Source organism: Pogoniulus pusillus, chromosome 1, assembly GCF_015220805.1.
Source record: "Pogoniulus pusillus isolate bPogPus1 chromosome 1, bPogPus1.pri, whole genome shotgun sequence".
In the NCBI taxonomy this organism is placed as follows: Eukaryota; Metazoa; Chordata; class Aves; order Piciformes; family Lybiidae; genus Pogoniulus; species Pogoniulus pusillus.
Genome location: NC_087264.1, coordinates 32,097,016 through 32,123,783, shown reverse-complemented (window position 1 = coordinate 32,123,783; position 26,768 = coordinate 32,097,016). Strand labels below are relative to the sequence as shown.

The 26,768-nt window shown below is 48.7% G+C and overlaps 1 protein-coding gene across 1 annotated transcript in view; it reads left to right on the top strand.

Annotated features, from left to right (window-relative positions):
* ARHGAP11A (Rho GTPase activating protein 11A) overlaps window positions 1–26,768 on the top strand; it is a 52,500-nt gene that overhangs the window by 15,978 nt on the left and 9,754 nt on the right. Inside the window, exons 14-18 of the mRNA XM_064151505.1 lie at window positions 1,076–1,243; window positions 1,989–2,277; window positions 3,323–3,555; window positions 17,912–18,061; window positions 21,059–21,171. Of these exons, the coding sequence (XP_064007575.1) occupies window positions 1,076–1,243; window positions 1,989–2,277; window positions 3,323–3,555; window positions 17,912–18,061; window positions 21,059–21,171 (953 nt within the window). The remainder of the gene's footprint in view (window positions 1–1,075; window positions 1,244–1,988; window positions 2,278–3,322; window positions 3,556–17,911; window positions 18,062–21,058; window positions 21,172–26,768) is intronic.

Below are 26,768 nucleotides of genomic sequence, written 5' to 3'. Positions count from 1 at the left end.
AAGGACCACCAAATACCACAGAGGCCAACCTCCCCCTGCCAGAGTAGCATTACCCAGGGCAGGCCTCACAGGAGGGCATGCAGTCAGGATTCAAAAAGCTCCAGGTAAGAGAGCCAATGTGTTCACCACCATCCAACAAGGAAGCTGCTTCCTGCTTTCAGCAATGTGTTCCTACCTTCTTTAATTAGTGTTTGCTCAGGAGGCTGAATGTGGGCACCAAGGCTTTAATCTTTACACTGAGGTAAGGAAGGCACAGAAAAGTAACTGACAGCAGCCACAGAATCAGTGGTTTGGGTTGGAAGTGATCTCTAGAGGTTATCCAGTCCAATCCCCTTCTGCAGTCAGCAGGGACATCCTCTGCCAGATCAGGTACCTCGGCCTTTGAGCCTGAACCTGAGTATCTCCAGGGATGGGCCTCAACCACCTCCCTGAGCAACCTGTTGCAGTGTTTTACCACCGTTATGGCACATAAGTTGCTCCTCACATCCAATCTAAATCTGCTCTGCTCTCACTTCAAACCACTCATCCTGTCCCTGCAGGCCTTTGAGAACAGTCCTTCTGCAGCCTTCCTGCAGGATCCCTTCAGCTACTGTCAGGCAGCTCTGAGGTCCCCCTGGAGTCTTCTCCAGGCTGCACACCCCCAGCTCCCTCAGCCTGTCCTCACAGCAGAGGAGCTCCAGCCCTTGGATCATCTTTGTGGCCCTCTTGAATTGCACCAACAGCTCTGCATCCTTTGATGTTTCATGGTGATTCTCATGATCTAGTCCAGAACCTGCTGAAATTCCCAGGTTGTTGGGTGGGTTTTTGTTTGTAGTTTTGGGTAGTTGGGGGGTGTGTTTGTTTTGGTGTTTGGTTTCAGTTTGTTTGGGGGTTTTGTTGTTTTGCTTTTGTTTGGTTTTTTTTTTTTTTTTTTGTGGATTTTTGTTGTGTTTTTTTTTATTGGGTGGATTTTTTGGTTGTTTGTTCTGAGGTTGGTTGGTTTGTTTCTGGGCAGTTTTTCAGCTTTCTTGTGTTTCTGAAGTATCATCTTGGAGCTTTTCTGCAGTTCTTCTGTAATGGATGGTGTCCTGTTCAGTTCAGCAGCAGGTGTTACACAAGCCAGTCTTTAGAAAGGACCATTTGAAGGCTGTTAGTTCAGTACACGTGGCCGTTCAGCAAGCTCCTCTTCCAGCTATCCTTTTGCTGAGCTTTGCTGTGGATACTGCCTATGGATTTGCTGAACCTGGAGACCTGCAAGTGCTTGGTGAGCAACGGTTGCCAGGTTGCTATCTTCTAAACCCGCAGTTAGGCAATTCTAAAAGTAAAGATTGTGTTATTGCAGGGGGGGCAATTGCAGGAGGAAGGCAGATGCAGTCATAGAATCAACCAGGTTGGAAGAGACCTCCAAGATCATCCAGTCCAACCTATCACCCAGACTGTTTCTGTAGCTGCTCATCCCTCGACAGTTTTCAGTTTATTTTTAGGCGCTTGTGTTTCGCTGAAGAGGGAGTTCTCGAACTAAAAGGCAGCTGTAGTCAGGTGGGGGTCAGGTTCTGCTCCCGGGCAACTTGTGACCGGACAAGAATGGTCTGAAGCTGCGCCCGGGATGGATATTAGAAAGCGCTTCCTGACGGCAAGGCCCTGGAATGGAGTGCCGGGGAGGCGGTGGCATCGCCATCCCTGGAGGTCTTTAAGAACAGAGTGGATGTGGCACGGGGTGGCTTGGTCTAGCTGATGTCATGGTGTTGGGTCATCGGCTGCAGTCGATGATCTCAGAGGTCCTCCCCAGCCTCGTGGATTCGGTGACTCCCCCAGGTGTTGTCAACATCTTAAACCGACAAACCCTTGTGAGGCAAGCGCGCAGCTGCCAGCGGGCACCTGCGAGAGGCTGGCAGAGCCCCGATCGGGGCGAGGCGGGGGAGGGGGCCGAGGGGCCGTGGCTGCGCACGGAGGATGCGCGGCCGAGCAGCCGTTGCACCCGTAGAGCAGCGCCGGCCGCGGGAGGTGAGTGCGGCGCTGCCGGGCGGCCGCGCTGAGCTCTGAGCCGCTGCCGCGGAGGGAGCGGGGCCCGGGAGCTGCTCTCCGCGGGCGCAGCACGGGGGTGCAGGGCGGTGCGGCAGCGTCGCGCTGCGTGCCCGCGGAGCTGCGCGGGGCTCCGGGCCCGGCGTGCGGGGGCGGCCAGGCGGGGTGGGCGCTGAGCCGCGGTGGGCGCTGGCGAGCGGCGGAGCCCCGCACGGACGGCGGGGAGGCTTTGGAGCTTTGCGGCTTGCGGCCATTGCTGCTTCGAGACGTTCTCAGGTGCTTTGCGGGGGGCGGCTGGAGCAGTGGAACAACAGCGTTTAAGGCCAGGCTGGAGCAGTGGAACAACAGCGTTTAAGGCCAGGCTGTATGGGGCTCTGGCCAACCTCATCTAGGGTATGGTGTCCCTGCCCACGCCAGTGGGGTTGGGACTAGATGATCCTTGTGGTCCCTTCCAAGCCCGACTGATTGTATGAGTCTGTGATCCCTGCCCATCTGCGCGGCCTGGGGGGCTGGAGAGGTTCTGGTTGTTCAGGGGGCTGGAAATAGGGCATTGAAATTGTTCTGTGGCGGCAGGGGAAAGGACCTGTAAAGAAGCGAGCGTATTGCTTTAGCCTCTCAAGGACAAGTCGTGCTCGGTTCTTGGGGGATTTTTGGGCTCGTTAAACTCCACTGTGCAGCCGTTCGGCGGACTGCAGTCAAGGAAACCAAGCCTCGGGCGGGGAAGGCGATGGATATAGAGCAGGAAGGTCCTGAGGTACCAACAAACACAGGCCGAGTTTTTCAACGGTTTCTACCATTCATTTTCTAGGCAGTGCAGGAATAGAGCTTGGAAAACACCGTTCCTGGCTGAAGAGTTCCCTTCTTTTAGCCCAGAGCTGTAGAAAACAGCTACCAAACACGGAGAGGGGAAACATCTTCAGTTCAAACGAAGCAGTGAAACTTTGCATGTCGATGAAGGTTACAGGCAAATGCAAATCAGAAAATTGGGTCCTGCAGTTTGCTACTTACTGTCTTTTGTTTACAACAGAGAAGCTTATCCACCCTGTTTCCTCCCTGCCACTTCTCAGCTGGCTTGGACTCTCCACTGTCTGTAGAATCACGCAGAGCAGTCTGGTTTAAAGGGGACCTCCAAAGGTTGTCGAGTCCAACCTCCTCTGCAGTAAGCAGGGATGTCCTTAGCTGTATTAGGTTGCCCAGAGCCCTGTGGAGCTGTGGTAGCAAATTAAAATGTGAAGCAGTGAGATCAGAAGTTGTTCCCAGCATGCACACAGGGCATTTTATAGAGGAGAGTGGAATAATCAAAGCCCTTTCTTTTTCACAGGCTAAAAGCAGCTACCAGGATGGCAACTGCCTTGCTTTGCAACATGGTGTTTCTGCTGGCGTGTGGATCAGCCTCAGTGCTTAGCCACAGCCCGAGAAGCCCTGACAGGGTTTCTGAAGCAGACATTCAGAGGCTCCTCCATGGGGTGATGGAGCAATTGGGCATCGCTAGACCCCGGGTAGAATATCCAGCACACCAAGCTATGAACGTGGTTGGTCCACAGAGCATTGAAGGTAGCTCATTCCTGCTTTATGAAGAATTTATTAGCATGCTTTGGTCATAATTACTGGTTTGCATACAGGTGGAGAATGTCCTGAGCTTAAAATGGTGCCTTTCTTCGCTGTGGTGTTGGCTCATTGTTTTGAAATCGTCATCCGCCTTTTCTCTCCCTTCATGTATTGATTTTGGCAGAAGCAGTGGGTTTTTAGTGTACAGACTTTGGGGGGGGAAAAAAAGTTGTGTTGCCTTAGAAGTGTCTTCTCTCTAGTACCTGACACCAGCAGGCTTGCTCAATTCATCCCCAGTAGCTGCATAGATGTGTCACAGATTTGACTTGAAACAAATGTGAGTTGAAGTGCCCACACCTCGTGAAGGTTTAGAAGCCTTTGGAGAGCAGGAGAGAGCAAATGTTTGCAGTGTTGGGTGAGATGGAGGAATAAACCTGATACGCGGAGATCTCCAGTGCTGAAGCTGGCAGGGCTGCGCCAGGGCTCACTCTGCTGGGCAGGGAAGGACACAGAGGCTCCCCTCACTGCCCACCCGTAGCCCCCTCAGCTCTGGATTGCTGTGATGAATTCTCAGGGCTCAGGTTTGCACTCCATGAGATCCATGTCCTTCCCGTGTTGAGGGCTCCAGATCTGGACACAGCACTCCAGGTGAGGTCTCCCCAGAGCAGAGTGGCAAATCCCTGCTTTCAGTCTGGCTGCACTGCTTTGGATGCAGCACAGGCTGCCATTGGCCCTCTGGGCTGCAAGTGCCCATTGCTAGCTCCTGTCCAGCTTCTCACCCACTGGCACCACCAAGTTCTTTTCTGCAGGTCAGCTCTCAGTCTCATCCTCCCCCAGCATGGACTAATATCTAGGATTGCTCTCACCTAGTTGCAGGACCTTACACTTTGCCTTACCAAAACTCATGAGATTCTCCTCAGACACCTCTTCAGCCTGTCCAGGTCTGACAAGGAGTGAAGACAGGAGGCGTTTGAAAGAGGATTGCCATGAGTCCCTGATGTGATGCTGAAGTGTAGTGCTCAGTGTAGTACCGATGTTGTGACCTGAACTGTGTGTTTGCTTGAGAGGAGCTTGGACCCTTATACACATACTGTGTGAAACAGAAACAGAACTTCCTTGGAGGAGGAAGCTCCAATCTCTGCTCTGCTAAACAGTCCTGCAGGGTGTTCTGGAAGAATGTTTCTGCTGGTGGTGAGATCTTACAGCTTGCATCCCAGAAAGTTCCTGGTCAGTGTGCAAGGAGGTGAATGGAGCAGGGCAAAGAGTGGTATCCTGGCGGTAATGTTTAAGCAAAAGCCCTGTGCCCGTAACACAGATGTTGACTGGCAGAAGCACTGAGGAGGATTGAGAGAGGCTTTGTCAGTGATGTTCCTAAGGCTATCCATGTGAACAAAAAGTAATTTATGGCAAAGCTATAGAAAAAAACAGCTATGTGTGGTTTTAGAGTACATCAGTGCAAGGGTGCAGGTTCTGAAGGGTTCATTCACCTGCCGGCTTCCCACAGCACAGCTACACTGGGCAGCAGCTCTGTATGCAAGTGCTTAAAAGCACACCTGCAGGGTGACAGAAGGGAAAGCTAAGGGGAAAGGGAAGAAAGAAGTTGAGCTGTAATTGGTATATGTCACAGCCAAATAGAGGTTTTATCCTAAAGATCATTCTGACAAGGTGGTTAATTCCTAAGCTACCCTCCTGAGGCACCATTTTTATTGGAAGTTTTTTGCCTGTGTGGCAAAGTAGTGAAAAATAGAACTGGATGTGAAGCTCTTTGTTAGTGAGAAATGCTGTGCTGACTGCCAACCATTTCTTAAGAGTGTAAGGTGCAGTGACTAATGTAAACCATTTACAGCCTGGTTCATCCCATGCCATCATAGAACCAGGCTGCAAGGGAGCTCAGAGCTCATCTCCTTCAGCCTCCCCACCATGGGCAGGGACACCTCTCAGCTAGATTCAGTTGCTCAAGGCCTCATCCAACCTGGCCTTCAATGCCCCCAGGCAGGAGGCAGCCACAGCCTCCCTGGGCAGCCTGTTCCAGAGTCTCACCACCCTCCTACTGAAGAACCTATTCCTCAGCTGCAGTCTAACCCTGCTCTGCCTCAGCTTCAAACCATTGCCCCTTGTCCTGTCTCTAGACACCCTGATGAAAAGTCCCTCTGCAGCCTTCCTGCAGGATCTCTTCAGGTACTGGAAGGCAGCTCCAAGGTCCCTCTGCAGTCTTCTCCAGGCTGCACCCCCCAGCTTCCGAAGCCTATCCTCACAGTAGAGGTGCTCCAGACCTTGGATCATCTTTGTGGCCTCCTCTGGAATCACTCCAGCAGCTCTGTGTCCTTCTGCTGAGGACACCAGCACTGGAGGCAGGATTAGAGGTGAGGTCTGAGCAGACCCAAGGGGCAGAATCCCCTCTCCTGCCCTACTGCCCACACTTCTCTGGGAGCAACCCAGCATACAGCTGCCTGCTGGGCTGCATGAGGGCACTGCTGGCTCCTGGAGAGCTTCTCAGCAACCAACACCCCAAGTTTCTTTCTTCAGAGCTGCTCTCAACCCAGTCATCAATGCATTGGCTGCTTTGGAGTGCATCTGTTTCTCATTTTGTCTAGATACTGCATCTCAACATAAAGGGGAAAAAAACCCACAACTTTATCAGTTAGAGCTTAATAAAGTTTGTGTGTTCCTACAGAAAATTGCTGTACTTAACCAAATGTTCTTGTCAGAAATTGCCCCAGCAGTGTTGATGGCTGCAGATGGCATCACCTTTAGCTCTCAGACACTGCTGCAGGTCTGCCATGCTGGGCTGAGCTGAGGCAGGATTCCAGACCTACCAGTGCTGGTCAGAAGGGCAACATTTCACCCTTCTGTGTATACACTTGCAAATGAGGTGCTGTCAGGGAAAATTAATTTTCTGTGGCTGTGGAATTTGGAAACAAGTTTAGGCTGCCACAGCGTGGACAAGTTTATAGGAGCAGCCTGATTACAGTGAAATGTTTGCAAATTTGAGTGATTATCATCATAAACTTTTCCAGCTGAATAAGATCTTAATAATTTTATATGTAACAAAAATGCTATTGCTGTGAGTTCCTAAGCAGATGTCCTAATTATGCCCATTTTCCATCTCAACTATCTACATTTTTTCCAGTGTTAATCATCCTATTTTGACTTTTAAATGCTAAAAACGAGAGGGTGGATGTGTTGCAAGGAGCTAGATGTGATCTTCCCTTCCTCCTGAAAACAGAAAAGCATAGGGCTGCCTTGACTGTAAGTGGGGCACAGTCTTGCTGTGTGACACAGAAGTAAATCACAGAATCACAGCATGCCTTCAGGTTGGAAGGGAGCTCAGAAGTTGTGTGCTCCAACCTCCCCTCCATGGGCAGGGACACCTCTCAGCTAGACTCAGCTGCTCAAGGCCTCAGCCAGCCTGGCCTTCAACACCCCCAGGCAGGAGGCAGCCACAGCCTCCCTGGGCAGCCTGTTCCAGAGTCTCTCCACCTTCACAGTGAAAAACTTCTTCCTCAGCTCCAGTCTATCCCTGCTCTGCCTCAGCTTCAAACCATTTCCCCTTGTCCTGTCTCTAGACACCCTGATGAAAAGTCTCTCTGCAGCCTTCCTGCAGGATCCCTTCAGCTATTGGCAGGCAGCTCTAAGGTTCCCTTGGAACCTTCTTTTCTCCTGGCTGCACATCCCCAGCTCCCTCAGCCTGTCCTCACAGCAGAGCTGCTCCAGCCCTTGGATCATCTTTGTGGCCTCCTCTGGACTCTCTCCAGCAGCTCTGTGTCCTCCTCCTGCTGGAGACACCAGCACTGGAGGCAGGACTGGAGGTGAGAGCAGAGCAGAACCAAGGGGCAGAATCCCCTCTCCTGCCCTGCTGCCTACACTGCTCTGGCTGCAGCCCAGCACACAGCTGCCTGCTGGGCTGCATGAGGGCACTGCTGGCTCCTGGGGAGCTTCTTAGTAATTTTCTCAACATTCAATTAGCTGCTCCTGTTCTCTGAGTGACCAGAGAGTTTTCTTCTTGATGGATAAGAAAAAAATCAAGTTTATTAATTGTCAGGAGCTGCTGCCTTTTGGGAGGGGGGTTTGAAATCTATAAATGTTGGGTTTTTTTCTTCTCTTTCTCTGTGCATTTGTCATTTTAGCTGTTACCTTGGATCAAGTTGCTCAAATAGGAGTAGTCTAGAAAGTGCCTGACAGTTTAATCCACCAAGAAATAACTCAGCATTTGAGCTGGGTGTAGTCCTGGGAGAGCTTGGCAAGCCAGCAGCATGCTGTGAGCACAGTGAGCAGCCACGGAGGGCAGCTGCTTTGGAACAGTCCTCTTTTGATAGGGTTCTGTCAGCCTACTAGAGTGGATGTGTATGTCCCAGAAATGGGAATTTGCTGGCTGATCCCTTCTGCTTTGCATCAGGCAAAGATGTGTTTTACATCCAACCTGGCACCTTAGCAGCAGGGTTTTGCTGACCACTTAATGGATAACTCCCAGTTTATAAAAGTACTAGACCTTTATTAACTACTTGAATTTCTCTAATAACATTTGCTCTCCCTGATATTTCCCAGGCAGCTGTGTTGGAGTCATTTAGCAGTGTCAGTGGAAGGAGGACACTTGTAGTGAGGAGCTCCTGTTTAGATTTGTCACCGCAACCCTGCGGGAGCACCCCTGGGCTGCATTCCAGTTTTCTATAGGCAAGACAGGGACTGTGTCTATGTTAACAGAGAGCAAAAGAATAGAAGAAAGAAATGCTTTCAGCATTTCAAAAGCACAGGAGTTGTATCTTCTGCCTGGCTGGGAGTTTCTGAAGAGACCACGTTTGTGTCTTTCTTTGTATGCTTATATGTTGTTAATATTGAAGGGCCGTTGGGACGGGGAGGGAAAGTAAATCGGTGTAAGGTCAGTTTCAGGACTAGCAGCATTGGTCGAGAACAGTAAAATCTCAGTTAAACACAGGAGGGCACCAGCAGCTCAGCTCGGGCAGGTTACAGCCCCTGAGTTCATCCTGGGAAATCTGGAACCCTGATTTCCTTTTGCACGTCTCTCCTCACGTTTTCATTGCCTCCTGTACAGCCGAGGACAAGAGAAAGCCTCTTTGTGGTGTTTGTTTGTCTGTTTGGTTTGGTGGTTGTGTTTTTGTTCCTGAAAAGCACTTCCTGGAATCCTAGCAGCCCAGCCAAAGAAGAGGTTCCCATTTTTCATGTTTGTGGTATCATGTGTGGGAGATAGGATCTCTGGCATGCTCCGGAGGTTTCCAGAGCTGTTCTCTCTCTGCTTCCTATCCTTTGTGCTTGCAGCAGTGCCTCACAGCTGCTTGCAGGGGTGAATGGGAAGAGGAATGTGCTCAGCTGCTGAACAGGAGGGAGTGAGGAGCTCCATTCTCCTCTTAGGATGCTTAGTACATCAGGTCAGCTGGCATAGGTCCCTTTTGCAGTTCCTAAGTGTGGTTTTACACCTGGTCTTACCTGGACAAGCTCTTAATGTCACCACTCTCTTGCCTCTTCATGGTGTGACGTTTTGAGTAGAAAGACCTCTGCTTTTGGAGTTGTGAGGTTATGCTGGTGCCTCAAAGCTCAGACTTGGGAACCTAGTAGTGCCACATTGGTATTGTTTGTGATGAGGCTGTTTGGGGGAGTTAGAAAATGTGCCCTGGTGGCAGCTTGACAGCTGTTGGACAGATGAGTGAAGCTTTTAAACACATTTCTTGAAGACCCAGCTGGCATGGAGAATGGAACTGAATGAACATGAATGGGCAAATGAACAGGAAAACCTTGTGAAGTTCAGTGGAGCAGCAGACAGAAAACATTGTTCTGTTCTGGACACTTCTGGTGGGTCCATGCTTCACATCACAGGAACAAAAGCAGTATGAGCGTGCTGATGTAGATGGAGCCTCCAAGCTTCTCACACAGCTAATATCCATGCCAGTGAATCACAGAATGGGCTGTGTGGGTAGGGACCTCCACAGATCATCCAGTCCCAACCCTCCTGCAGGCAGCAGGGACATCCTCCACTACATCAGGTTGCCTAGAGCCCTGTTGAGCCTGACCTTGAATATCTATGAGGATGGAGCCTCAACTACCTGCCTGGGCAACCTGTTGCGGCGTTCCAGCATCCTCATGGTGCAGAACCTCCTCCTGTTAAAGTGCTCCAGTCTTCTATTGGCTCGTTTACACTTACCGGGCTGAAACAGTGTCCCATCCCTTGTGGGCTGAAGCAGGTCCCTGGCTTCCTTCTGTTCTGCTCTGCAGAACTGTGTGCTGCACCCACGGTCATCGGCGAGGTGATGCTGTGGCGTGAGAAGTGTGAGCTGTCTGCTGGAGTTGCTCTCCCTTGCCTCTCTGCTGCAGAGTGGCTGCAGGGCAGCGTGGCAGAGGGGCTACTTGCTGCAGGTTGTGCTGTGTTTGTGGGAGGGATGAGCTGAGCCAAGCAGCGAAGTGCAAAAAACCTTCTGCTGAGGCTGAAGGGCTGATTAATAGAGTCCATTAGAGGAGCATTCAGCTGAGGGAGACTTGAGGCTTGCTTTTGTGCTCTGTCAGCAAGTCAACTGTTGGATTTGTTTAATTGTGTGTGCAATTGGAATAATGACTAATAATGGCATATAAGCTACTGTGAAGAAGAAATGATTGTGGGAGGCATGGGCGTTGCTCTGGCCCTAACCATTCCACAATAAAAGTGTTTTGTATCTTAAATATTTGTGCTGTTTCTCACTAAAACATGTGAAACCAGGGTCGTTCACTGAAAGCTAGGTCAGTAGTTGTGGTGTGTGTGCTTAAGGCTTTAGAAAGCACCACAGAATTCATCCCTCTGCAGAGGAAAAAAAGGAAATCAATCTTTAGAGCTTGAAGAAGCTGTGGCTGGAAGCAGAGGACAAGCTGGCTCTGGAATCTGGGATGCTCCAGTATGTATAGCTGCAGTATGCTTGGGTTTCCTGAGGCAAGCTCTTGAGTGGCTGAAGAAGTTGGCTAGGTTTGCATTTTTCCATGCTTGGTTGTCATAAGCTCTTTCTCCTTCCCTAGTCCTTTATTTAACGGCTTCTGTGGAGGAGAGAGAGTCTGATAATTCGTAATGTTTGCAGTGCTTCTCATGTGCTGGTCTTAAATTAACCTCAGCAGCCAGGACAGGACTCTCAGGAGAAGACAGCAGATGTACAGGGGAAATGGCACTGGGACTGTAAAGCTTTTGGTGATGTTAGAGAAGGCAAGGAAAATGAGCAGCTCTGCTACGAGGACAGGCTGAGGGAGCTGGGGTTGTGCAGCCTGGAGAAGAGAAGGCTCCAGAGGGACCTAATAGGAGCCTGAGAGTACCTGAAGGGGCTACAAGAAGGCTGCAGAAGGACAGTTTGCAAAGGCCTGCAGGGACAGGGTGGTTTGAAATGAGAGCAGAGCAGATTGAGATTGGATGCGAGGAACAAGTTTTGCACCGTGAGGGTGGTGGAACTGTGGAACTATGGAACAGGCTGCCCAGGGAGCTGGCTGGGGCCCCATCCCTGGAGAAGAAGGAAATACAGTGTTCTGCATTCAGAATTTGACAGTTTGAATTAATCAGCAGAGTCTCGCAGGTAATAAAGGAAATAAAACTTAAACGAGAGTGGTGAAACACTGAAACAGCCTAGAGAGGTGGTAGGAGCCCCATCCCTGCAAACATTCAGGATCCATTTGAGTGGGGCTCTGAGCAACCTGTTCTAGTGGAAGGTGTCCCTGCTGACAGCAGCGGGGTTGGACTGGATGACCTTTGAAGGTTCCTTCCGACCTGAACCATTCTATATTTCCACAGAAGAAAGAAGATTTTGGTTGATGTCCCATTTTAAGATACCATAGCACCAGAGAGCATTCTGCCAGGCTTGCCTTTGCTTAGGGGTGAGGCACTGCTTTTGGATGTGACAACACAGCACAGGCAGAGACAGCAAGGTGACTGGGGATGAAAGTGCAAAGCTGTCACGCTGCAAGGAAAATCTGGGAGGAAATGGTCTGGAGACTTTTCCCAGTTACCATGTTTAGATTAACAGAAGATGTGGTAAAGCAGCAAAGATGAAACCTCATCAATGTGTATGACTATCTAAAGGGTGAGTGCCCAGAGGATAGAGTCAGGCTCTGCTGGGTGATGCCCATGACAGGACAAGGGGCAATGGGTGGAAGTTGGAGCACAGGGAGTTCCATGGAAACATGAGGTAAACGTTTGTCACTGTGAGGGTGCCAGAGAAGTTGTGGAGTCTCTCTCTCTGGAGATATTCAAGACCCACCTGGATGTGTTCCTGTGTGACCTACTCTGGATGATCCTCCTCTGGCAGAGGGTTTGGACTGGGTGGTCTTCTGAGGTCCCTTCCAACCCCTAACATTCTGTGAATGTGTGGATTGCCTCTTTGGTAAGCATCTCTTTATTCCCTCAGAAGGGTTATACAACCTGGGTAAGGTATAGTCAGTTTCCCTTGCACCTTACATTTGCTGGGAGTTGTACAGCTCAAGACTGCAAAAGGTACAGTCAGGGACTGAATCCTTTCTGCATCTGGGGAGGGCTTCGTGCAGTGCAAGAGGAGATACTTCTTCATGGTGAGGGTGATAGAGCCCTGGAGCAGGCTGCCCAGGGGGATTGTGGAGTCTCCTTCTCTAGAGACCTGCCTGGATGTGTTCCTGTGTGACCTGTCCTAGGTGATGCTGCTCTGGCAGGAGGGTTGGACTGGATGATCTCTGGAAGTCCCTTCCAATCCCTCACATTCTGTGATTCTGTGGTGTGAAAACTAGGTGCCTAGCATGGCCCTCTGAATAAAGGGCTTTAATGTGGGGTCTGGAATTTATGTTCTCCCAACCCATTTCATGCTGTATCTGCTTGCTGAGACTCACCACATCACCTCAGTTCTGAATCTGGCAGTGGGATCATCCTGTCTGCACCACGATAGGGGAAACTGTTCCAATCAGACTGGAAAGGCAGACTTGTTCTTTTCTTTGTTACCATTTTATACTTTGGAAAATCCATTCTTACCTTCTTAAAAATCACTCTTTGGGGCAGCAGCATTACCTGTTGCTATTTGATGTGGAGGATTGCTTCGGAGAGCAGATCTGCTTCAGTTGTGCTCTACCAACAGATAGGCAGCAGCAGCTGGAGCTGGAGTGGACTGACAGCACTTCCATTGGATGTGTTTGGTCAGGGGAGCATTCAGTGCTGGCAGGAAACCGACTGCTTTTGGTGTCTTCTCCTTGCTTTGTTTTGTTTTCTCTCTAAGAACAGAGAGGTTGTGTTGTTCTCCCCCTCCACTAACAGGGTTTCCCCTACAGAGAAATTAGCTCAAGTGTGTGCATTTTAAATTTTATGTCGTTCCAGAGAGCTCTAATTAAGATGATAGCAGCAGATGGGGAGATGATTCAAGGTTTTCCAGGATTCCAGGAAAGAGGAGAGGGATTGTTTTCCACACTGCAACAGTTCAAGACCAGTGTTAGAAGGTGGTTTCATATATGAAACCCAAAACTTAACCTCTGACAACACTCATCTCTGTCTAGAAGACACAAAGATCATCCTGTAGGGATGTGAAATCACAACCCACTCACACAGAAATCCTGCATGTGAGAGGGAACTGATGGGTTTGAGGAGTGAGTTGTGGAGGTTTTGTGTGTGAGAGTTGTTGGGTTGTGAGTTATTTTTGCTACTACTTGGCAGGCAAAAGCCAGTTCTTGTTACAGGAATTGAGGAGGGATGAGAAAAACAGAATGCTTGAAGGGCTCAGGTTGGAAGGGACCTCAGAGCTCATCTGCTCCAAGCTCACCACCATGGGGAGGAACATCTCTCAACTAGACTGAGCTGTTCAAGGCTGTTCATCCATCCTGGCCTTCAACAACCCCGGGGAGGAGGCAGCCAACTCCAGAGTCTCACCACCCTCCTACTGAAGAACTTCTTCCTCAGCTTCAGTCTAACCCTGCTGTGCCTGAGCTTAAAGAATGGTTTAAGTTGTAAGAGACCTCCAAAGGTCATTCAGTCCAACTCCCCTGAAGGCAGCAGGGACATCCTCCACTAGATCAGATTGCTCACAACCTTGTCCAGTCTGACCTGGAATGTTTCCAGGGATGAAGCCTCAACTGCCTTCCCATGCAACCTGTTGCAGTGTTGCAGCACTCTGTTGGTGCAGAACTTGTTCCTCATATCCAGTCTCAGTCTGCTCTGCTCTCATTTCAAACCATTGCCTTTGTCCTGTCCTTGCAGGCCCTCTACAGCCTTCTTGTAGTCTGCATTCAGGTCCTGGCAGGCTGCTATTAGGTCTGCCTGGAACCTTCTCTTCTCCAGACTGCACAGCCCCAGCTCCCTCAGCCTGTCCTCATAGCAGAGGTGTTCCAGGTCATCTTTGTGTGCCTCCTCTGGACCCTCTCCATCAGGTCCATGTCCTTCTGGTGTTGAGGGCACCAGAGGTGGACACAGCAGTCCAGGTGGGTTTATTCATCCCATCCTTTCTCAGTCCAAGGGTGTTCTTTGTACAATTTCTCTGCATTTTTTCTAGTCCAGTTTCAAGCAGTTGAACAGTGGTGTGGCTCCTGCTTCCCCTGGGCAGGAAATGATGACGTTACTCAATAACCAGCAGTTCATGTCTTTGTCAGCCTTTGCTTCAAGGGACCCAACATGTGCTGGTTTTGGAGCTTTGGATGGGTGTATGTATCACAGCATCTTGACTTGGTGGCCGCTGTGTGTTTAATCCTCCTATGTGTGTTGAGATCAGTAACTTTACAACGCTCAAAGCAATGCAGCTTGTGTATTGCTGTATGCAGATACCCTGCCCCCCATCTGCTGTGTTCACAGCATTTCATTTTTATCACTGCAGCCTCTCCTGAGAGCAGTGTTTATCAGAGCCTATAAAGAATGAGCTTTGCTAATACTATTAAATCTCTCCAGTGTGCTAAATGGTGGCGCTGGAGCAGGTGCTATTGTCTCTGGCTCTTTGGGAAGGAAAGGAGAAACCCTGAAATGATCTTGGACGTTTATACTTAAAGGCAACAATGCTTTATATTAATATAAAAAGATTGGTTTGCACTCAGGCAAGGGAATTCTTGGCAGGCAGTTGAAACTCCCATGTATATATATAGAGCACACTGGAGCCTGCTAAGTACCTCTGTTTTCTTTATGGATGGAACTTTGGTGCCAAGAGGTCTGCACCACATGCAAGGGCAGGTCTCCTGCTATCTAAGGGGTTGTGCCATAGTGAACAGGATGTTCAAAGACCTATTGATAGTGTGGATCTTTCCAGCCCTGCCTGGATGTGTTCCTGTGTGACCTGCACTAGATTCTATGGCTCTTCTCTGGAAGGGGCATTGGACTCGATCTATGGAGGGCCCTTCCAACTCCTAACACCCTGTCATCCTGTGACCTGGGGCTCACAGCACAATCAGAACCTGATGCTTTGAAGTACATGAATGCAATCGATCTTTGTGGGAAGGAGCTCAGCACAGAAGAAATAGTTTATGCTCTGTATTAGATGTTGGTTTAAGTGGCATTAGAATTAAAAAGGTATGTTAAACTTCTAGAGGTTTTTTTAACCTCACCACCATAGCATTATTGTGGATCTGTGCAGTCCTTGCAGGCATCATCTTTGTGTTGACTATAGACTGTCAAAGCATAATAAAGGTCTTAGTGTGTGAGTCCAGAGGAGAGCCATGAAGATGATCCAGGGACTGGAGCAGCTCTGCTGTGAGTACAGGCTGAGAGAATTGGGGGTGTTCAGCCTGGAGAAGAGAAGACTCGGGAGTGATCTTGTTGCTGCCTGCCAGTACCTGAAGTGATCCTGCAGGAAGGCTGCAGAGGGACTTTTCATCAGGGTGTCTAGAGACAGGACAAGGGGCAATGGTTTGAAGCTGAGGCAGAGCAGGGTTAGACTGGAGCTAAGGAAGAAGTTTTTCACTGTGAGGTTGGAGAGACTGGAAAAGGCTGCCCAGGGAGGCTGTGGCTGCCTCCTGCCTGGGGGCATTGAAGGCCAGGCTGGATGAGTCCTTGAGCAGCTGAGTCTATTTGAGAGGTGTCCTTGCCCATGGTGGGGAGGTTGAAGGTGATGAGCTCTGACCTCCCTTCCAGCCTAAGCTGTTCTATGACTCGATGATGATTCTATGATCAAAGTCCCTCATGCAAATGGAATTGAAATATCTATACCTCCAGGCTATCTTGCTTCTGGTAATAGAACACCAGTTTCCCACTGATTATTTACCAAATACAGAGAATTCGACTCGACCACCACTTGTCAATGTAGAAAGGAATAAATCATCTGCCTAGCCTGCCTTGTGTTTTGAAAGTGATGATGTTAGCCACAGTGCTTAGCTGTGTCAAAGATGATGTAAGTTTGTAGTGTTTGTAAGTTGGGACAGGAATACTTGACTTGACTTTTTTTTTTCTTCCCAGAGCAGCTTTCATGTTCAGAACCTTTATTCCAATTTTCTGGGCCTATGAAAGGTGTAGAAATTGAAACTCAGGCTGTGTGGTGCTATTGTGGTCATTGTGCTGTGTGTCTGTGTTCGATCTTGAACTCAACATTTTCCAACCGTTCAAATTCCTTTTGCTCTCCTCTGTTGTTGGAGTTTTCAGTGTTAACTGAATGCTTTTAGCCTTCTCTATGCAGGGTTTTAAACAAACGCTGCTCTGCTGTCACATAAGCCCATTAGCTGGTGCTGCAGTGCGTGTGGTGGCTGTCTGAGGGTGAAGGAGGGGGGGAAGAGCAGGCTTGTGACTAATTTCTTATTTAGGTGAAATTCCAGAGAATTCTGCCCGATAGCATTTGGAAAACGCTGCAAGCAGCTGGGCTTGAGCTTGTAGATGCATTTGGCCAATAATGCATGCAGAAGAGATCTGGAGCAGAGAAATCTCTGTAGAGAGACAGGCAATGGCAAGAGGTTGGTTCCCAAAGCTCTAGTGGCAGAGCCTGCTTGTTGAAGGCAAGGTACCCGAGCTGGGAAGTGTGGAAGAAGCTTGCAGCACATGCAGGCTGTGTGTGCCTGCCCGAGAGCAGGAAGCCCAGCACTGTACCTGTGCTAACCACAGAAGGACGAGTGCAGGGTCCTGCCTCTGGGGAGGAATAACAACAGGCACTAGCACAGGTTGGGGGTTGCCCTGCTGCAAAGCAGCTCCGTGGAGAAAGGCCTTGGAGTGCTGGTGGGCAGCAAGTTCTGCATGGACTGCAGTGTGCCCTTGTGGCCAGGACAGCCAATGGCAGCGTGGGGGGCATCGGGAAAAGTCTGCTCTGCCCTCCTGAGACCACGTCTGGAATACGGTGTCCAGTTTTGGGCTCTCCAGTCCAGGAGAGACAGGGATCTGCTGCAGAGTCCAGTGCAGAGCTACCAGGATGACTGGGGGACTTGAGCATCTCCCCCACAGAGAGAGACTGAAAGCCCTGAGGCTGTTTAGCCTGGAGAAGAGAAGGCTGTGAGGGAATCCGATCAGGTCTCTCAATACCTGAGGGGTGGATGTCAAGATGAAGGTGCCAAACTCTGGTGGTGCCCAGTGATAGGAAAAGGAACAACAGGGACAAACTAGAATACAGGAGGTTCCACCTCAACATGAGGAGATACTTCTCTATGGTGAGAACTTTAGAGCTTGGAAGTGACCTCCAGAGATCATCCAGTCCAATAGCCCTGCCAAGCAGGATCACCTATGGTAGTTCACACAGGAACACATCCAGGTGAGTTTGCAAAGTCTCCAGAGAAGGAGACTCCACAAGCTCTCTGGGCAATCTGTTCCAGGGCTCTGGCACCCTCACCATAAAGAAGTTTCTCCTCGTGTTGAGGTGAAACCTTCTCTGTTGCACTTTGTAGCTGTTGCTCCCTGTCTTATTGCTGCAGACCACCAAAAAGAGATTGGCCCCAGGTACTTGACACCCACCCCTCAGGTATTTGTACACATTGATCAGATCCCCTCTCAGCCTTCTCTTCTCCAGACTAGATAGCCCCAGGGCCCTCAGTCTCTCTCTGTGGGGCAGATGCTCAAGTCCCCCAGTCGTCCTCGTAGCTCTCTGCTGGACTGTCTCCAGCAGATCCTGAAGATCAGGGAATCACAGAATTATTGAGGTTGGAATAGACCTCTGAGATCATCAAGTCCAGCCTGTGACCTACAATGATTATGCAGTAAATGTGTGAAGCTCCATTACTGTCTCCTGTTTCTTTTTATTTGCGTTTTCCTACCTAGAACTTACATAAGATTATTTTTTTAACAAAGATTAATAGGAAGTGGCTGATTTTGTTTCCTACTTTAATTTGTCATTGTCTAACTTATCTGCTGTAGGTCTCAGGGCTGTGTTTCTAAAAGAGACATTTGAAATCTAAACTTGGATCTGTCTCCATAACAATTACAGATATATCTATTTTCAATCTAAGTCTGGCTTACTTGCAGCAGCTGAAGCTCTGACACTTGTGTTTAAATTGTCCTTGCTAGGTGGTGCACACGAGGGGCTCCAGCACTTGGGTCCTTATGGCAACATCCCAAACATCGTGGCTGAGCTGACGGGAGATAACGTGCCAAAGGATTTCAGTGAAGATCAAGGATATCCTGACCCTCCAAATCCTTGCCCTCTTGGAAAAACAGGTAACTGCTGCAGTCTGCCTTGTGCCTCTTCCAGCCCTCAGTGCTGTGGTGGGCAGCACAGCAGCTGATCAGCAGTGGCTGCTGTCTTGCACTCTGTACCCCAGGAGCAGAGCTGCTGAACAGGTGGTTTAGATGAGAATGTTGGTTGTTTCTTTTTAACATATGCTCCTTCTGTACTGCTATATGACTTCTAGAGAACGTCAGGTGGAGGAAATCATCCTGACCCAGGAGTAGAAGATAGATTTGTGATAGAGCCTTGCCCTTGAGTGAGTTCATTTTTAGGCTGATCCCTGCAAAAAAAAAAGTTATCATTCTGTGCAGCTGAGATTTACCCTTCCTTTAGAGACTTTAATTATGCCAAGAGGAATGAAACTGTCTGCCCTGATCTCCAACTCAGACCATGAGTCAATATTTAAGATACCTCGGCCCTGGGCCATGTGGCTTTATAGCTCACTAAGGGTGCATCTGTGCCAAGAGGTGGAGAGCTCCATGGCCATAGGCTGGCACATGGCACACAGACTGCCTCTGGCAGAGAAGCAGCTTTGGAGTGCAGGAGCAGCGCCTCGGCTTGCAGCCATGCATGCACCAAGCCATGCTGAGAGATCTCTGAAGCAGCTCTACGTGTGCATGATACAGACTTGCACAAAGGGAATTGATCTTCTTCCTGTTATTTGAGCCGAGGAATGATTTCCAGTGCTGAAAGCAGGAGTAAAACACCCATGGGCTGCCTTTGGAGCTGGGACTGGCAATGAGCACTCTCTTCCTCTCTCTTTATTTGTGAGCTAAAAGATCCTTTGAAATTTTTTGCTGTTTAGTCTTCTTTTATGTTATTTGGACAATGCAAACCAGTTGCCTGTACTGTTTTAAACTATCCCTGTTGTTCCTTGTCCTGTCACTGGGCACCACCAAACAGAGTTTAGAATTGATCGGAAAAACATTGTCACTAAAAGTTTTTCCAACCATTTACCTCCCCACCATGGGCAGGGACACCTCTCAGCTAGATTCAGCTGCTCAAGGACTCAGCCAGCCTGGCCTTCAACACCCCCAGGCAGGAGGCAGCCACAGCCTCCCTGGGCAGCCTGTTCCAGAGTCTCACCACCCTCCTACTGAAGAACTTCTTCCTCAGCTCCACTCTAACCCTGCTCTGCCTCAGCTTCAAACCATTGCCCCTTGTCCTGTCTCTAGATACCCTGATGAAAAGTCCCTCTGCAGCCTTCCTGCAGGGTCCCTTCAGCTATTGGCAGGCAACTGTAAGGTTCCCCTGGAGCTTTCTCTTCTCCTGGCTGCACACCCCCAGCTCCCTCAGCCTGTCCTCACAGCAGAGCTGCTCCAGCCCTTGGATCATCTTTGTGGCCTCCTCTGGACTCTCCCCAGCAGCTCTGTGTCCTCCTCCTACTGGGGACAGCAGCACTGGAGGCAGGATTGGAGGTGAGGTCTGAGTTCAGCCAAGGGGCAGAATCCCCTCTCCTGCCCACACTCTGTCTGCCACCCAGAACACAGCTGCCTGCTGGGCTGCATGAGGGCACTGCTGGCTTCAGGGGAGCTCCTCAGCAACTAATGCCCCCAAGTTTCTTTCTTCAGAGCTGCTCTCAACCCACTCTGCACCCACCATGGATTTGTGCCTGGGATTGGCCTGATCCACCTGCAGGACCTTGCAACTTGGATGTTGAACCTCATGCACTTGGCTCTGGCCCCCATCTCCAACCTGTCCCATGTAGCTGTTGTCTGACAAGCTGCAAATGATGGGGTTTGGTGTTCTCACACACAAGCGTCCATAGACCTTCTGTCTTCAGTACTTGCCTCTTAATCTTCTGGTAGTGATTAGATAAATTAAAAACCTGGCATCCAGGGAAGTGCCTTTGGAAATCCCTTCAATTTTTCTTTGTTAGGTGAAGTAAAAGTTGTTAACCAAGCTAACAGAGTCAGGTCTGTAGACAGAGAAGTGCAGACTGCTCAGATAAATGGCTCTATCCTTGGTACACTGCGAGGGAAGATGCTATCTGCCAGGATTAGAGTGAAATGTTATGCAGAGCCTTAAATGGACATTCAAGTGGTGACTGCATCATGCATACAAATCACTGGAGGCCTTCCTCAATCAAGTCTGTGGACTGGCTTAATGGAAAACAATTTTTCCAGTCACTGCCTAGAGTGTCTCCCACACATTCCAGAGCAGGAATACAAGAGCCTGAAGCACTTGAGCTTGAAGACTTTTGAGTTAGCAGTCACAGAGAACACACATGTGCCTAGCTGGTAGTACTGTTTTCCACCAAAAGGGGTATAGAGGCTTTGAGAAGGTCTACCCCATGGCTGTTGTCACCTGCTTGTCTCTTGAAATGCCCCTGTGCCTGCTGAGACTGGAATCATTTGTAAGTGGGTTCTGAGTTAGCTAGCCACTAAGCTTGCCTGTTTCCTATTAGCAACATTTCCCCCCTCATTCTAAAGAGAGAAAAAGAAGAAAGCAGGATCTGTTTGGCTTAGAATAACCTCCTCAGATCAAAAGAAGATGAAGTGAAGTCTTTGCTGTTGCTCACACCTGAGGGGAAAAGATACTTTTACCTGGTGGTCACACAGGGACAGAAAGGGAGGTCCACAAGTGTGCCCTCTGCAAGTGCTTCTCTCCTGGCAGATGCAGCTGTGCAGCTGCCCAGTGTCATGCCCCATGTGGTAAGTTGGCTTCCCTTGGGTACATCAGGGGACCTTGGACTGCAGGCTGTTAGTGCTGCCAAAGCAGAGGAAGCTCCAGGGCCTTACTCTACCCAAAGAACTGCTCCAGCCTCAAGCTGCTGAGTCTTTGTTTAATCTGCAGATGACTAATTTTGGTTAAAAAGCCAAGTTTTAAAAGGGTATTATCCTTGGTGTGACACTGCCTGCACAAGCATCCATGGTGGGGAGGTTGGAGCAGATGATCCCTGAGGTCCCTTCCAACCCGAGCCGTTCTATGAGCTTGTGCATATCAAACCTCATCAGCACTCAGTGCTTTCTAACCTGCTTTTGCAGCTGATGATGGCTGTCTGGAGAACACCCCTGACACAGCAGAGTTCAGCAGGGTGTACCAGCTGCACCAACACCTCTTTGATCCAGAGCATGACTATCCCAACGTGGGCAAGTGGGTGAGTACAGTTGCTTGTCAAACTGGCTATTAGTGCTTGCTGCATGGGATAATGTGAAACCAGTGAGGGAAACTCCTTAGAAGGGTGAACTTGTTCTTAAAAAGGTAGAAATTATGTCTGTGCTTGATGAAAAAGACCTAAATAATAGCAAGGAGAGATCCTTGTCTTATTACTTGTCCCAGTGCATGACAACTGTGCATGTGCTTGACAAATGCAACAAAGCACATTTCAAACTGGAGTGGACATGTAAACAAAATATACCAAGGCCCTAATTTGAAAGATTATGAAGGTTCAAGTCAGCTATTTAGATGCTAAAGACAACCTGGCATAGGTGATCCTGCTCGGGCAGGGGGGATTGGACTGGATGATCTTTTGAGGTCCCTTCAGCCCCTAACATTCTGTGGTTCTGTGATTAATACAGGTTGAGTTCAGCTACTTAGGTACTGAAGACAACTGAAAGATAATCCAGGTTGTGTCCAGCTACTTACATACTTGAGAAAATAACTGCAAGATTATCCAGGTTCAGTGACCCTTTACTGTTCAGCTGCTCAGATGCCCAAAAAATGGAGTGCACCAGAGCTTAAGCACCTTACAAATCTACATCCAGACAACTTGCTCTCTCTGCCTAAAGGCTTGCTGTTCCTTTTTCCTCTGTTCAGGTTGTGCACCATATGGCATTAAGAACCTCTTTTACACATGGCACATACAAAATGCAGCAAGCTGTGGTGAGGGCAGAAGTCTTGCTGTGAGCACATAGGGGTTTGAATCACTCCATCTAGACTATTTCTGCAGGGTAGAGGCTCCAAAGAGAGCTCTGCTGCTTAATCTTAGATTACATCAGTTAAATGGCCAATCCCAAATCCATCTCCAGGCGCCAGGAAAACAATAACAGTGACCATAATTTATGCTCCTCGAGCAGATCATGAAATCTCATTTTGCATTGTTCTAACACTTCACTTAGGCTTGCCCTAAACCAGTGCTCTGGGAGCATATATCGATAAATGGCCACGTCTGGCAGCCTCTCCTCCTGCTCTAATTGTGAGACAATGATTCATCATTTGTAATCAAACCAATGGAAGATTTATTGTCTTAATTACTTATGCCAGTGCTAAATTTTTAGGGAGAATCATGCCAGAAATCCAAATTTTGGAAACTCTTGTTGCATTCTAAGTAATTACCATCAAAGGATTCTCATTTTAAAAACACCAGATGGTGAGCTTGCTTATTTGTGCCAAATAATGCTGTTAGTTTGCTTATTATCCCTAAGTAATTTACTTTCATAAGACCATTCTGAGGATGAGAGGAGCACTTCTGTCAATCTTTGGCCTCTAGCAATAGTTCGGGATCAAGCATCTTTGGCCCACAGCAATATTTCAGCCTCCAGCATGCATACTGCTTTGTCATCAGCAACATATATGCTTAACAAATGATAGGCAATCAGGAGGGAATCCTGACCCTTTTTTTCATATCTCCATCCATCAGTACAAATTCAGGGGGAAAAAAACTGCTCACACATGGAATAAAACAGACTGCTAGGTACTAAACAGGGCTTGTATCTAGCTGCAGTGTAGCCAGCTCCAGATATTTTTAATTAGAGATGAAGCAGCTGGTAATGTGCATCAGCAAATGTTCTGCTGAGATCCAGGAGAAGGGCCCCAGTCGCCCCCTCGCTGTGTGTAGCTACACATTGCAATGATAAATGCAGCAGTATCTGGCTTTGTGGCTGCCTTGGGTACTTTTATCTCACTGGGGAAAACGATGGGAGCAGAAGAGCACTCTCAAAACCGGCTGTTGGAGGCTTTATGAAAGAGAGAGGAAGTTGATCCTTCTCCCCCTCTGCTCTGCCCTAGTGAGACCACACCTGGAATACTTTGTCCAGTTTGGGGCTTCCCAGACCAGGAGAGACAAGAGCTTGCTGGAGAGAGTCCAGCGGAGAGCCACGAGGATGACTGGGGGACTTGAGCATCTGCCCCACAGAGAGAGACTGAGAGCCCTGGGGCTGGTTAGTCTGGAGAAGAGAAGGCTGAGAGGGGATCTGATCAATGTGTACAGATATCTGAGGGGTGGGTGTCAGGTGGCTGGGGCCAATCTCTTTTTGGTGGTCAGCAGCAATAAGACAAGGAGCAACAGCTACAAACTGCAACAGAGAAGGTTTCACCTCAAGATGAGGAGAAGCTTCTCTACAGTGAGGGTGCCTGAGCCCTGGAGCAGATTGCCCAGAGAGTTTGTGGAGTCTCCTTCTCTGGAGACTTTCCAAACCCACCTGGGTGTGTTTCTCTGCAGACTACCCTGCAGGGTAGAGAGGTTGGACTGGATGATCTTTGGAGGTCCCTTGCAGCCTCTAATATTCTGTGGTTCTGTGACCAGATCTTTCAGGTGACTTGCTGTCGCCTAGATGAGATCATAAGCGACTGACACAGCTGGCTGTGGCCAAGTGCATGCGTCCTCATCCTTCCCCTGTCTCCAGCCTCCAGCAGCCTCTCTGCCCACCAGCAGTCTGCTTCTGCTTCTCCCATGGAAGACCTTGGGCACAGCTGCCCCATGGCTGTGTGTTTCCAGCGTGCAGTGCAGGCACTGAGCTGTCAGCACCGTCTGGAGCCCTCGGAGCCAGTGAGTCTCCTGGACCCAGCCAAGCTGGCCTGTGTGCTCCCAGCTCTCAGGAAAGCTTCTCCCCTGCCTTTTCCTGCCACGCAGCACTGGAGGCAGTGTCACAGTTCCCACTGCCGTGTCCTTTCAGAGAGCCAGCCTGCATTCCTTGGCGTAACCACAGTAAAACCCAAACTACATTAGCAGGTCAGGAAAACAAAAAGACAAGACCTGCTTGTGCATGAAGAGTGGGAAAGGAACAGGTTGCTTGCTTTGTTTTGGTGACAGACTCTCATGCTTGCAAAGCTGTGGGACCTCTGCAGAACCCTGTGAAGAGCAAACCTCTTGGATAAGGCTAAAAGTGGTCTGGAAACTGTCTGATCCAGCAGAGAGGGCGATTTCACCTGGATGCTAAGTAGTATGAATAAATGCTGCAAATACACATGAAGATAGAAATATAAAGATAATGGAAGACAGAGTCTGGGGTAGGAAAGACAAATCATTTTTTTTAGGTTTGAGACAACTGCAAGGAGGGTGGAGAGAGACTGTTTGCAAAGGCCTCCAGTGACAGGGTAAGGGCAATGGTTTGAAATGAGAGCAGAGCAGATTGAGATTAGATATGAGGAATAAGTTCTGCACCAGGAGGGTTCTGGAACACTGCAACAGATTGCCCAAAGAGGTGGTTGAGGACCCATACCTGGAGATACTCGAGGTGAGGCTTGACAGGGCTGTGAGCAACCTGATCTAGTGGAGGATGTCACTGCTGACTGCAGAGGCTTGAACTGGATAATCTTTAGTGGTCCCTTCCAACCTGGGTGATTCTATGACTCTATGAGACACTTTCCATCTGAGTCTTTTCTGTGTCTTGCAATTTGGCTCCTTTAAATGGTCTGGAGAAGTGCTGCTGGCATGCAGAAAGACTTGCACACAAATAATTTACAATATGCACTTTCCAATAGAGATATAAAAGCTACTGACATGCAAGTTGTTATTTATTGAAACCCAAAGTTTTAACTACTACCACGTGTAAAGGTTAAAGAGAGGAGGCAAGGCCAGTTGTGTTCTCTGACACCACTAGCAGCACATGTAGAAACTTTAAAGCCATTCTTTTCAGCAACACTTCTTTTGTTGAAGCAATCTTGCTCTGAAGGTAGAAATAATGCCAGTTTTGCTTATCAGCCACAGTAGAGGGATCCAAGAGAGCACAAAGGCAAATGGGAAGCAGAAATTCAAGTATTCAACAAAGCTGAACTCCTCCTCAGGAGGTTTTAATGCAAACCTGAAGCTAGGCACTCAGCTGTTCTTTCATTCCAGCTCCAGATCTAATGGTCATCCTTCTTTACTTTTAGGCAAGTATCTACACAGCAATGGTGTTTACTAGGATGGGTTATTACAGGTCTGGTCTCCTTCAATTTTAGACAGTAGAGATTGTTTAATTCTGTGTAACTGGCCTAGGGTAACAGCAGTTGTCATGCTTGATGCTCCTGATAAGGCTGTAAAGTGACTGGGAAAAATAAAGAGCAATCCTGGAAGGCAGAACCTTGCTAATGCAATTTTTCTTTCCAGTTTTTGCCTAATAACTGTGCAGTCTGCTGATTACTGCTGGCTTAAAGAAGTTCTAGTGCAATTTGAAAGATCTAAGGGCAAAGATCTAAGATCTCTGTGGCCTCAGTTAGTTGGTTGTAAGCATTTTAGCTCCTGAGTTTTTCCCATCCAAATTGCAACCTGTAGCACCCTTGTCTAAGGAGATGGGAGGGTGCAGGGACTACACTGAAAGCAGCACTTCATGAGTACCACATCTCCATATGAGGTTTGCCTTCAGCTGGAGAAGCTCTGTGCCATCATTCCTAACAACTCCTGGGTGAGAGATGAGGAGGTGGTGAGCCCTTCATGGGCAAGCTTTGGTGGCTGCTGAGCTCAGGCCCTTACAGAGTGGAACATACTTTCAGCACTGCTGTTCCCCTGCAAGCAGACTCCTGATGTGTGCTCCATAACCTCAGCTGCTGTGCACTCCACATAATGCTTAAGTAATAGTTATGGTCTTAAAACGTTCCCAAACAGACTAAACAAACCAGGATCTTCCTGAGCAGGACCAGTTCAGTTGTAAGGAAGGACAGAAACATCTGCTCCCATGGTAAGGGAATTCTCACTTGAGCAGCAATGCTTTACCTCTGGTGAAAAGCATAAGATGAAACAGAGATTTTTTGGTGGTGCTCTGTTTCCTAAAGAGAGTAATTTACACAACCCTGGGTTCCTTTAAAATGTGAAATTGAAGTTTTCCCTGAAGTGAGCTTGCACAAATGACCAAGCCAAGAATGTCTCCCTTGGCCAGCCTCAGCTCCGTTCCTTCTTGGCACCGCTCAGACGAAAATAACTGAGGTTGGGCAAGAGATTAGGCCTTGTGAATTTGGGGTTTAATGAACTTGAGAAGTACAAACCAGACAATTTTGGCAGATTTCAGTGTAGCACTTGAAGATGTTTGTTTTTTCTCCTATGGAGGCTTGCAGAGAGGGTCGAAGTGTTTGGTGAGCTGCTCTCGCGCTAGAGTTACACTTTTCTATTTATACAGGCAGCGTTAGCTGGGTTGTTTATAGCAGAATTAATGGCCCTGTTTATACAGTCCCCTGCTTTTATATAGCTAATTCTTCTCCCCCTTCCATTTTCAGGTTAGGGTCTTAGGTTTGTTTTTCTTCATAATCCACAATGGAAACAAAATGTGTTGAGCATGTGTGCGTTATTCCAGGCTGGATTAGAATCCACTGCTTGTATGAAACACAACAATATGTGGATGCACTTCTGCAAACTATGGTCAGAGGGGTTTGGAAGGGGTTTTTTTGGTGCTGTGTTTGTTTTCTTTTTCTTCCCCCCCCCTCTCCCCCCTCCCCAATCATAACTTTCTCTTCTGCCAAGATGCTTTTGGCACTTTTTGAAAGGTTTGCCATTTAAAGTTGTTACAGACCAAATGGGTTTCAGAAACTTTTATTGAGGGCACTACTTAAACAAAAGGAAGA